Source organism: Magnolia sinica, chromosome 3, assembly GCF_029962835.1.
Source record: "Magnolia sinica isolate HGM2019 chromosome 3, MsV1, whole genome shotgun sequence".
NCBI classification, from domain to species: domain Eukaryota; kingdom Viridiplantae; phylum Streptophyta; class Magnoliopsida; order Magnoliales; family Magnoliaceae; genus Magnolia; species Magnolia sinica.
The window spans coordinates 10,915,961-10,929,395 of NC_080575.1; the positions used below are offsets into that span (position 1 = coordinate 10,915,961).

Below are 13,435 nucleotides of genomic sequence, written 5' to 3' on the forward strand. Positions count from 1 at the left end.
TGGGTCTAAAGGAAGTTGATTTTCTTTTTCTTGGAGTTTAGTAGTTGATTGCCTCCACGGCGATCTCTCTACTCTCCCCTGCTTTGTATCCCTTTTCTTTCTTTTTAATATAATATCGCGACTTTTCAAAAAAAACATTTGTATATGGTCGGAGCATATCAAGGGGTGTAATATCTTTTCGCAAGGAGGTTCAACAATCTGAGATGAAAAGAGAGACTCATAACCAGATAATGTAATCAAAGTCATGAAGAACTTAGTTTTTGTTGATTCCACTGTATACATGTTAAAAATTATGTACATCTAAGCCATTTGGCCTTTCATCCAATTTGAAATTATAGAAGTTATTTACCAACAGCCTACACTGATGATTTTTCTTGATAAACAACTACAGATTTTGAGGAGTTTCAACACCTGGTCAAGGATTCGAGTACCCATAAGTGGTGAAATCCCACTATGGTGTGAGTGTGTGGGGGTGTGTGTGCGTGTGTTTAAAAAAAAAAAAAAAAACTACAGATTTTGAGGTATCATACAATGCTCAGCTCAGTTTGTACAGATGGGGCTAGTCCAACAAATAGTCGCTTGAGAAAGAAAACTCAGCAATGGTTTACATTCAACCTGGAAAAGGCCAAGTATTCTATAGCTGGGATCTTCCAATCTGAGGATCCTTTCATATGGCCCATCTATGAAAAGTTTGGATTACTAAACCATGGACCTGACTTGTATAAACTGACTCACCGGAAGGTACTGTACAAACTCAGCTTGAGCATTGTATAATAAGGCCTCAAACATTCAGGAACTTAGCTTGAGCATTCTATAATACCTCAAACATTCAGGAACCATCTGTTAATCAAATAAAAGAAGATACGGTGATCTCACTGCATTACACCATCTTTGCACCTTACAATTCGAATCTCACAGCCCATCAATCAAAATGTCGCCTTCATCAACAAACAAACAAGCAAAGAGAGAGAGAGAAAAAAAAAACACTGATGATGTTGAAAACTCTCCTAGCTTGACTTTAAAAAGATTTTAAAAAAGCAGAATCTGATCTGAGCAAAACCAAGTCTCTAAAACAAAATCAAAGCCTAATAGTAACAGCTTATGACAAGTTTAATAACCAACAGCACCACCATAGCAGGGAGAGAGAGAGAGAGAGAGAGAGCCAAAATGAGAACCATGTATGGACAAAACTTCTATTACAAAGGAACTACTTAATTACATTTTTTTTTCTTTACACAAGAACTTACACTACACATACCTTATTTACATGTATGACATTTCATAAACTACCAAAATTTATCTACAAAGTCCCACCATTTCTCCCAGCTTGGGCTCATACCTGGACATGTAGGGAGAAAATGACCACCACCCAAAAAAAAAAAAAAGTAGAAATGAAGTCCATTGCTTGCTTCCTCTTGTCATCGTCTCTTCTTTTTGGAAGTGGAATTATTTTCTGCAAGCAACACGTTCAACTCAACAGCCTTTCGCTTAGATGAACAAGAAACTGTTTCTTCAGAGGGGAATGCAGCTGACAGGAATAGCTCATCTTCGACAAAAAGCTGCAAATTTTCTTTCATCAGCAGAAAATCAACTGCATCCTCCTTGAACCCATATACAAAACCCATCTGGATTATCCTGCAAAGGTCTTCAATCACGCGGGGGCTTTCATGCAGCAGTCCTTCAGCAACTGCTTGAGCAAAACTAGTACTGAATTCTATACATGTTTTCCGATCTTCCCAGCCCTGACTATGAACAAGCATCCTATGGGAATCTTTGTCCCATACAACCATCCTTCTTGTTTGGACATCCAATCTTGTTTCCCCTGACGGAAACACTAAACTGCAATCGACCGTGAATTCTCCGATCTTGAAAACTCCAATATCAATGAGAGTTTGCACAGCCTTGTGCCTCTCGCATACTGGCATACTGATTCGAGGACCCGCAAGGAAACCTAGTATGGTTTTAATAAGCCCTCTTACAATCAACCCATCCCTCATATAAACCCTCTCAAGGCTATCATGATTAGAAAAAGAACTCCGACCGAATTGCACAGACTTGGAAATTTTCTGCACTCCAAGACTACTATAAACGTCGTACAATTTACTTAGATCAATGCTCTGTAAGCTGGACTGTGGGTGCCAAACAAATAGACTACCGTTTTTGCTAGCTTCCATAAAAAATTTCTTCAGTTGTAGGTCATCTGGGATAAAGAGCTTGTCCTTCTCCACTAACCGAATTCCATCGCCAGAGGCAGTGCAGGAGGGCAACTTGGTTATTTTCTCTTTGAGAATCTCTTCTGTCTTCAGGTTCCAATTTTCAAGTACATGAGTCCAAAAAGAGCAACACTTGGCCAAACTCACTTCATGTTGACCATTTAATTCCCAGTCGTTCCACAGGTTGACATAATCATCGGTCGAGGGAACCATTGCAACACCAAAAGCCGAGGAGAAAATTGGAAGCAAGTCACTTTTGTAATCTTTATCAAGAACATGCAACCGTAAACCAAAAAGACCATCCCTGTCATGAATCACACAAGCCTTTGAACTCACCCACTCTCCACTTCTGCCACGTCGGGGGGGAATCCATACCTGAGTTATAGATTTATCCTGTGACTTTGGTTTCCACCCAAACTTGTTGAGGAAACTATAGATTCTTAATATAGGGGGATTCCAAGAATGTAACAGTAGACCCTCCGAAATTAGCTCACATGCATCATGTGCATTGACCTTCACACCGATTGCTTTCAATGGGTCCCGGTAGAAAGAAATGCCGTCCCCATAGAATTTTTCATCAATGAAAGGCCCATCTTTGGAACTTAGAATGGATTCCCACTCTAGATCAAATAGAAGAGACTCCTCGCTGGACCTGTAACCCATGTGTGTCTTCAACCATTTAGATTCCCTTGTATTTTTGAGAAAATCAGCAGATAAAGACCGATCAGATGATTTTTCTAACAGATATCCAATACATTCAAGTAGAGAGAGGGTACTTTCTTCCTTTACGAGTCCCGGTTCTTTTGGCAGATTTAGACCTCTCGCTACAAACTCACATCCGTCCTTGAAATCAACCACGACACCCATCATTTTCAGCTCCTCTCTATAACCGTAGATACCAATGCCATAGAATGCATCGTCAATGAGAGGAAGATCAACAAATTGAGAGATCTTTCCCCATTTCACATCAAACAGAACTGATTCTGGTGGAGATTTGAAGCCGTGTCGAGTCTTCAACCAGTTCTCCCCAAACAAAAAGGACCTGAATGTTGACGATAATGAAGGTACTGTTTCTTTCATATTCTTAGTGCAATTCAGCAGTGAGAGAACATTGGCACTAGTTAGACCACCAGAAGATGAGAGTGACTTGAACTGAACAGCAACTTTCTTGATTGAACTTTCAAAATCTAGGATCACCCCAATTGCCTTCAGTTCGGCGATGAATGAGCGAATTTCATTACCATAAAAGGATTCATCAACAAGGGGAACCTCTACCACATTCAATAAAAGTCCGTATTCAGAGTTAGGAAGAAAAGATGAAGAAGGAGACTTAAATCCTAAGCTTGTTTTCAACCAAGGTTCACAGCAGATCTTTTCAATTAACCCGGCAGCCGAAGGACCCAAATTTCGGAGGCACCTTAGTATCAGCAGAACACTTTCTCTAGTTATAGCACATAGAGCTTCAGGAAATGTGAAATTATCTGCTGTCAATTTGTACGCCTCTTCCATATCCATGACAACTCCCAACAACTTGAGCTCGGCGGTATAGCAACCAAACTTGGTTCCATAGAATGTTTCATCAATGACAGGAAGGTTTGTTATTTGTAAAAGAGCTCCCGTAATGGATGGAAGGAAAACCGACCCAAATGGAGCTACGTACCCTTTAGAGCTCTTCATCCACTCCCCCTTTCTCAAAGTTCTCAAAAATTCATCATTGAGTTTTTCTCCCTTCTTTAAGTACCTAATAAACTCCAACAGTAAAATTCCATGTTCGCTAGTAATTCTTGATGAAGCAAGAGATGTAACATGGTCGATTATTAGTTTGCATACATCCATCGACCCAAACCTCACCCCAATCAATTTCAGCTCATCTGCATACAATCTAATCTTCGTCCCATAAAACTGCTCATCTATAACTGAGAAGCCCTTGAGAACATTAACCATTTGCAAGAAAACATATTCCCCCTCATCATGAAAAAGAAAGCAATGATTTGGTGAATTGAAGCCAGAGCAGGTTTTCATCCATTTCCCGACTCTTATGCTCTCGATGAACATTGCAGGCATCTCCACTTTCTTAAACTGCAAAGTCCGGATCCATTCAAGTAGCAAAAATGCCTGATCTACTCGTAGTTGTGAGGAAGCCACCGGCAATGCCAGATCTGGAGGACATAGTTCCAGCAAGTCCTTGGCTTTCATATACTTGGTTAGAAATTTGATTAGATCTTCCTTCAGCGTATGCTCCCCAGCAAAAGTACCACCTTCAGTATATGCCTCCCCTAAATCAATGTACTTCTTTTCTACAAATGGATTGCAACCCATCAGCTTCACCCACTTACTTCCAGATGCAGGAACAAGAGTTTCAGTCCTTTCATCACATATTTGGTCACGCGCATCAATTATGGGCATGGATTCACAGACGCCGTAGACCTCAGATTCAGTAACAAAATTCTTCAAGTGGGAGTGATACAGAAAATGAGTGAGTGATTTCACAAGTTTTGGGTCACCTGTTTCCCTTGCAAATTTCTGAACCAGACAAATATATTCATAGATAGTAGCAGATACCACGCCTGCATCACCAGAAAGCCAAGTAAACAAGAATCTTCTACTAACATGGTTTACAAGAGCCATCTGATCGGAATCGGATAAGAAATACAGATTATTCGGACATCCGAACTCCATGTTCCACTTATTGAGCCAGGCATGATGTTGAGAGTCCAAAGCATAACGAACCCTTTTTTTCTGTTTAGTATAAAGAACATCACCAAACATCCACTTCCGCTCTGCAGTACTGTATCTGATAAGAGGGATGCTTCTTACCTCAATCATGCCAAGAATTTTCCAGTTAATAGTAATAAAGCAAAGTAGCTCCATGTAAACATCTGAAGGAGCAAGCGACGTGAGTTTGCAGTCTACAATGCAATTCGCATACCATTTACATTCAGATTCTGCAGGCACCACTCCAAGAAAATCCAGAGCCATATTGTATCGCATGAGGTCAAGGGAAGAATGCAAAACATGCTTCCCCACAGAGGAAACACTCCCCATTAATATGCCTTCTTCCTTCGCCCGATCAAGGAGTTTGCGGAAGTCGGGCAGGAGTCTCCTTGCTTTGGTAGGCCTACAGAAGACCTGTTTGTCATCAGAAAAAGATTCACAACGCACAACACGATGGTTTTTCAGCATGGTTCTGATGGTCCCTCTGACATTATTGAGTTCTGCAACAAAGGATGACCGAACTGGCAAGAAGTCCAGCATTGAGGCCACAGAAGAAAGATGGGTGGTCCCTACAGACTTCATGCAAGCGACAAAGGCACTGACATACGCAGAAGGAACGCAATCCAGAATGCCCAAGTTCCATTTTTTATCCAAAAGTATGGTTTCTCTAGAAGATGCAAGTATAAAATCGGCATGAATTATGAACGGAAAGTTGGTGACCATTGCTGTTGGCAGAAAGGCATAGATACCAGCAGAAGATGTTCCTCTTTTCAGTCTCTCTCCAAATGGGAAAGCAAGTGAAATCACCCATTCCTCCATCTCCTTCCTACCATCTACCTTTGCCTCAGGCTTCACCGGAAATGCCTGTATCCATATATAGTATGAGCACTTATTCTCATCAGTTCCCTCTTGAACTGAAAGATGGAGAATACACGAATTTGCTCTTTTATCATCAAAAGTTACATTATCAGTCTCGCTGGAGATTGAAATTTCTGAGCAGGTTTCCGCAGCACGAAGATCACCATTGCATTCACGCACCGATAGCTTTTTGATCTTGGATAAGAATAGCAGGAGTTCGGGGTGCACTTCTGAGAGTTGTTTCTTCACAGCTTCCACCTTCTCAGACCTAAGAGGGAGAATAATTGTGGTTGTTGGGAGGGTCTTATGAGAACCATAAATGCTCTGTAAATCTGAAAGCGTTGGTTTTGCATCAACCCATTCAGGGACAATATAACCAATACCACAATCGGGGTTGGGCTCTTCACTGAACCTGATCTGATAGCCATTGCTAAATATGTAAGGATGTGCACAAACAAGGAACACGCTCTTGAATCCAATTCCTGAAAATAGAAAGGAATGTTTTAGTACCTCTGGTTAAACATGACTGTTGATTCCATTAATCAACTTGACGTATTCATTCATCTTTAATTTGGATGTGCATTAAGTGGAAGAATGAGATTTAGCAGGATCAGTAACCTTGCTCAAGCATTTTATGACATTGCTAGTTCTACCAAAGTGATTATATATTTCAATGTCATTACAGTATGCATCTGTATCCACCAAAGCCAATCCTCCCAAACCAGCAAAACTATAGTTTAACATGTGACCCCACTGGTCTAATACACGACCCATATTTGGGTTGTCTCATGGAGACTAGGATATCAAGGATATTGAAATGAAATTAAGCTTACCTTTCTCTCCGATATATCCTTCTTGTCGCTTCCCCTTCTTGGTCGATCTGCCAATGCTGCAGATTGACTCAATGTTCTTCTTGGAAAAGCCAACCTCATTGTTGAAAACAAGCAGCGTTGCAGTAGCACAGTTGCCTGTAATGTCTGTAGAAGTAATCACGAATTCAAGAGATGGGTCTACTTTGGGTTGGTATTCATTGTCTTCAGCATTCTGGAAAGAAAGAAAGAAAAGAAGAGACAGGAAAAAAGAAAAATGAGCAAAACCAACCAATGTTCTTGTATCTGGGCTAGCTAATGTTGGCTCCATCAATAAAAGAATAAAGAAAGAGAAGGGTCTTTTCCAACTTTCAATTTTTCATCAAGGAGATGGAATGTTTGAAAGTAGAATGTGATAATGAAAGAGAGGTTATGATTCTTGACGTAATAAACTACGCTGGCTTGGTTCATGGCACTTTAGTTGGGCCAGCATTTTTTAGAGGTGGGGCCACATTTCAAATATTCAGATCATTTACCTAGTATGATACACCATTGATGGGGATGGATAAAAATCTCCTTCATCAAACAATCAGACCTTCAATCAGTGGACATTTCCCTGAGAGGGACAACTTGACGTTTGGATGGGCCTCCAAAGAAATCAGGCCAACACAATCATCAGGAGGACCACACCATAGAAAGCAATGGCCAGCCACCCAAAAACTTCCAAATTCACGTGAGGGACAACTTGACGGTTGGATGGGCCTGATTTTTGGGGATTTTCATTTCATGGTGAGGCAACCTTGCCAGATGAATTTGATGCCATAGACAAACCACAGTGGGCCCCACATGCATCTGGTTGCAAGGATTTTCCAAATCTACAACCATCGATATAATGATATTGATAATGATGGATAGCCCACGCATCTAAACTCCCCCGCAATGGAAGAATTCTAACCCTTTAATAAGCGGCCAGCAAATAGATGGTGGAGAAGTAAAATATGAATCACATTAAACTGAACTTATACTTTTGGTGACTTTTGGGAATAGGCCATCCACTGGGGCCCATTAAAACAGTTCCAGTCACTGAACCACCGGCCCCCGCCCAAACTGAAATCTCAAATAGCTCTTTACAAACTTCAGCTGGAGATTGTATAATAGCTCATGCTAAAGATGAACCGAAGGTTCCTCTCCCCCACCACTTGTTCTGTGGTTTACTCAGGCCTGTTCGGTCCGTGGGATTAAATGGTATGAAATTGCATTAGATGGGTTTACCACCATTATCGCTGCATAGGGCTGAAAGTTGGGCGTGTTCAACCCGACCGACCCGTGACCGACCCGACATTGGGTTGGGCTTGGGCAGGATGTATCGGGTTTGGTCTCAGGCTTGGGCCATACAAATGCCAACCCGATAAAACTTGGGTTGCACTCAGGTTGAGGTCTCGGGTTGCCCGACCCAACCCGAACCCGATCAATATACAAGTTAATTATAATTGAGTGCGGATTGTTTGTGTTGAAGGCACAGGAAATTCCAATGCCATCAGGTTTTATTGGTCCACGTCATTTCCGATGACTCAATCCAACAAGATACACCAGATTTCTCTCTCTCAAATAGATTGCTTGATACACAATACGACTTTAAAGGAGTAGTTGTCCTATATTTTAGCTTGTTCGTTTAGAAAAAATGTTCTTTACGATAAATAACTACATATATAATTAATAAAATTATAGGTATAAAAAAATAAAACTTGTATTGCAAATATAATAGACTGATGTAATAATGAAAATATTAGCATATATCTACCCGACCAACCCGACCAAACCCGCTTGGGTTGGGCTTGAGTTGAGAATTCCCAACCTGAGGTCTACCATGGAATTGTAATCAACTGACCAGATTCACAACTGATGTCAGTCACCTATACACGTGTATAACTCGAACATCAAGTGTAAAGGGCGCATATGGATGGACCGCGTGGATAAAAAACATGCATCAATGTGAGGCCATAGATGTAGTGGATTTCAAAATCCACAAGAAATCCCACAAGAAACCAAATGCAATTCCATCCCACCTAATCCCAATCCTTCCTATCGTCTCCAAACTCCGGACGGAATTTGCAAGGGACCAAATGCAATTCCATCCCACCTAAGCCCACATACCAAACTGGCCCATATCTTCAGTTCTGACAAGCGGGCCCCATTTTTCTGTAATCCATACTGTTGGTTGTATCTGACCGTCGATAGACGATGTCCCAAAAACCTCCTGCATGCAATGATCATAACCTTCATATTCGTGGCCTAATGGTAGCTAGTTGAGAAATGCAGCAAATGTTCACATTCAAATAGGGGACCCAACAGTCCAACGGTCTAGAATACAGAGGCATGGCCCCACTTGTCAGAACTGTAAAACAAGTATACTGCACAAAGGCCCGAGTATCAACTTCATCAATGAAATCTGACAATCGGATTTCTGAAATCCCACAAAAAATTTTATCAATATAAACAAAGGAAAATGAAAGAGATGGGTCTCTCTCTCTCTCTCTCTCTCTCTCTCTCTCTCCAAATGAAAGAGATGGGTCATAAAACAAAAGGGATTTTCAGTTTTCAGCTCCTCTGTTTTTCTTCAATGAGAAGAGGAAGGAGAAAAAAGAACCTGTAAGAGTTCCATAAGGAAATGGACGTCTTTCGTATACAGCTCAGCAGATAGATTTCTAACGGCCTGATTGAGGTCTTCCGTTAGTGGATTTTTCTCTCCTCCTATGGAGAATTTCAGCCGTCGGATCTCTTCTACGTGTTGCTTTGCTGCTGTAGCAGCAGGAGTTGCCATGTATTATCTTGAACAAGGCCAGAGAAATGGTTACTAAAAGAGAGAGATAAACAGAGAGGAGTGTCTTGGAAGAGAGATTTGAAAAGGCGATGAAAGGTTGTTCTATCTTTCCCGGGAAAAGCAACTGTCAACTGCCACTGTTCATGCCAAGAATTTCTAAAATACCACTTTTTTCTGACAGACCATACTGCGTACTGAGTAAACTCTCTGGGGCCTACCTGTGATGTATGTTTCTTATCCACCCGTTTTAAAAGATCGTTTTATGGCATGATATCGAAATCGAAGCATATTAAATTATCAAGTGGACCACACCACAGGAAACAGTTGGGATAGTGACGTCCAACGTTGAAACCTTCTTGGGGCAACAGTGATGTTTATTTGTCATCCAACCTGTTCATAACTTAAAAAAGACATGGATTAAGCCAAAACACAAATATAATCTTGATCGGAAACTTTTGTGGCAACTAAGAATTGTTCAACGGTACGTATTCAATTATCACTATTTTCCTGTGGTGTGGTCCACTTGAGGTTCCGATGTATTAGAATTTTGGTTTTATTATTTAAAATTAAATGAAAAAATGGATGGATGGAATGGATACTACACATATATTACGGTGGGCCCCACAGAGTTTACTCGGTACGCGCATGTGGTCCTTTGGATCGAGGAATTAAAGAAGGCGCGCGCTCCAGTGGCACGGTACGGGCCAGGTGTGGCGGCGTAATGTACTCCCTGTTGCTTCTGGTAACTGAGAGTACGGGTTCAACTGAGAGCTAACACGTGATTGCAATAGAATCTAAGAAATCAATTGGAATGAGACGTGTTTACCATTAAAAGAGAGCGGGATTACATCCACGCCGTCCTAACTCATGGCATGATCCAAATCAGCGCTCCGCGAGATCTGAGTTGTACAAACGGTCCAAGGTAGATCAAAGTTACATGGCCCACGTAGTGTATTTATTATATGTGCACCATTCACCCATTTCGTTAGATTATTTTATAGCAAATGGTAAAAATTAAGTCGTATCTAAAACTCAAGTGCACCACACTGTAAATTAGAGTTGACAAATCATTTTCACTGTTAAAATATTCATAGTACCCACTGTAACTTTTATTTTCCATACAATTTATTCGTAAGGTCACATGAACATGAACGATAAGAAAAAATAAATATCATATTCATTCAAAACTTAGGCGACCTCAAGAGGATTTCAACGGTCCATGTTCAATTTTCTACTTTTTGCAGTGTGGTCCCCTTGATATTTGAATCTGCCTTATTTTTTCTACTTGAGCCTTCAAATGAGCCCGACAAGTGGACGATACAGTTTGAATATGACACATCTATTTGTTATATCCAGAGTTTATCATAATTCTAAGAAATCATTTTAAAGCATGAGCCCAAAAACTCAAGTAGACCAGGTCGTAGATAACAGTAAAGCATGTTTCTCGCCATTAAATTGTTTATAATGCTCACTTAATGTTTTCTTTTTTCATCCATTCTTTTCATAAGTCAGGCGGGCATGCTATTACATTTATCCATAACTTATGTAACTCGGGGTTTCAATGATAGACATTCAATCTCCACGGTGCTTTGCTGTGTTCACTCGATCTTTGGATCTGTTTTATTTTTCAACTCAAGCCTTATGATGAACTTGTCAAATGAACAAATGATTTGAATATAACACATACCTCATGATGGGACCCATAAAACTAGGTGACCATAACATACCAGCCATGTTGGTGGTGTGTGTACACCTGCCAATCGCCGTCCCAAATGTCACATGGACGATAGTGCAGGGAAGGTTTTTTTTTTTATGAAGTGGATTGGCTAGTGTACCACACACCAACCTAGCTAGGCTGTGTGAGTGTTCGAAGACGATCGTTGGCACTGCTCAGGCTCTTATGCTAATGGAAGGATATCAAAGTTACATGGTCCCACGATGGTGTAATTATTGTATTCATACCATTCATTCATTCATTTGGTGAGATCTTTTTTTTCTTTTTTTTGCATTAGCTAGCCCAAAAATGAGTCATGTCCAAAGCTCACATGGACCCAGATCGGGGAATTCAAGCGGGCTGCACTGGGAAAAGGTGTGAATTAAACACCTACCATGGAAACCTTTGCGGGCTATGGAAGTTTTGGTCCGAGCTTATATTTGTAATCTCAATCTCTCCTAGTAATCATGACCTTGTGAACGTTTTGGATATGCATAAACATCAGGGTGGCTCTAAGAAGATTTCAGCGGTGGGTGTTTCCCTTCCTACTTTTTCCAGCACATATTGGGTATGAACAGTCCTTTTAGGGGTGACGTGGGGCCCACCGTGATGTATATGTTTTATCCACATCATCCATCCATTTGTTGTATCATTATAGGGCATGATCCATTAAAGAAGGTATATTGAAGGCTTAAGGATTGTTTGGATGCATGTAGAGTCCTTAAGTAGGAATCTATTTATAGGCAATCGGATTACGTGGAGTCTTTGGATGGATATATATACATGTAATCATATTATAGCTATATCCATGTAATCATATTATAGCTAATAATCCAACTATAATGTAAAACATGAGAAAAAATCATATTTCATATTATAGGTAAATGAATTTCCTACAATGACTATAATATTTGAAAATTTTCAAAGCAAAAGAGTTGTGAATCATCTTGCAGTGTCTGCAAGGAACCAAAATGAAAGAAAAAATATGAAGAAGTAAAAAGAAGAAGATAAATCTCTACCCCCCCCCCCCCCCGTTATCGTTATTAGGGTTGGAACTTTTCATACATTGAATGTTGTCAAACCTGAGTATCACCTTTGAATTGGTGAACCCACTTATGTAGCACATCAAATGATTTGTTTACTATAAAAATCACCCACAAGATTTATTGACTTGGATTTATCCCAGTGATATATCTCATACAAAAACTTTATATATTGTTTTATTATTTTTAAAATATTTATCACTCGAAGCTCTGTTGTAAGTGAATATATAATTACAAGCTCTGAACAAATTTCAGGTTAACCAAACACATACAATTGTTTCCTGAAATTAGATTACAACTTAAAACCAAATAAGATCACATGTAAACACTTTATGTAACACCCCGTACTTCTTAGTACTCGGGTGTTATTGCATAACCTAACTCAGCATGAACGCTAAACCTAGCTTACTTGAACAGTCACCCTAAAGCTATACATCTTAACCATTTGATTTGGACTATGACAACAAAGTCTTGAAGAATCTATTTCAATCTACCCTAGAACCCTAGTGACCTTTTGACCATCTGATTTTGGACTATGATTACTCACTGCACAATCATAAGATTTGAAATCAGTCTGTCTATTTAACCACATCAACATGATTAAATTAACCCTGTACTTAAATAAATAAATAAATAAAAATCCTACTTTAGAATCTCGATCATGATGATATTTCATCATCAAATATACACCTAATTAGTACAATCAAATCACAAAGAGTAAATTAGGGATTAAAGTCACAATGTCCACTGTTCACTCGGTTTAAAATCACAAAACATAAATTAGATTATTTGTTCTCATAATCAACCCCTAGACTACACCTAAAGACTCTTCAAAATCCTATACTTATTGTTAACTAGACATGAATCGATCCAACGGTTGGATTGGTTGAATGGCGAAGGTTAATAATTAGACATCCATGTAGTGTGTGCCACTTGACACTTAACCTTAGTTAAGGGTTAGATACGTGACTCAATTAGGAGGGTTGATCTACCATGAGTACAGCTCTATTTAGAAGCAGGCACTACAAGTTTAAGTTGAAATAATGACAATGACAATAATTCATACTACAAAAGATGCTGTAATAAACAAATTGATAGGGAAAGCTCATAAAATAAACGTTCCAACCATTTGGATAAAGTCCTAAGGCCCTTCTGGCCGTCGGACTATGGATTAAAATTAATCCACCCAGTGGATTGATAAATGTCAATAGAATAACACAAAATCAGGTTGTATGGGCCGAAAAAGCTTTGGATACACCCCA

The 13,435-nt window shown here is 39.8% G+C and overlaps 1 protein-coding gene across 1 annotated transcript; it reads right to left on the reverse strand.

The window, feature by feature from the left end:
* Window positions 1-1,255: 1,255 nt before the first annotated feature.
* LOC131239497 (uncharacterized) lies at window positions 1,256-9,466 on the reverse strand. The gene is made up of 3 exons (XM_058237224.1): window positions 9,243-9,466; window positions 6,620-6,830; window positions 1,256-6,268 (listed from the first exon to the last, which is right to left on the reverse strand). Exons 1-3 carry the CDS (start codon window positions 9,414-9,416, stop codon window positions 1,419-1,421), a joined length of 5,235 nt encoding a protein of 1,744 aa, XP_058093207.1. The 5' UTR covers window positions 9,417-9,466; the 3' UTR covers window positions 1,256-1,418.
* Between the last annotated feature and the right edge of the window lie 3,969 nt (window positions 9,467-13,435).

Excerpts from the sequence above, each read along its gene's own strand:
- LOC131239497 (XM_058237224.1), bottom strand. The coding sequence starts at position 9,416 with ATGGCAACTCCTGCTGCTACAGCAGCAAAGCAACACGTAGAAGAGATC. Across the intron at positions 6,831-9,242 it reads TCCTTATGGAACTCTTACAG|AATGCTGAAGACAATGAATA; the intron begins GTTCTTTTTTCT and ends CTTTCTTTCCAG. Across the intron at positions 6,269-6,619 it reads AGGATATATCGGAGAGAAAG|GAATTGGATTCAAGAGCGTG; the intron begins GTAAGCTTAATT and ends TTCTATTTTCAG.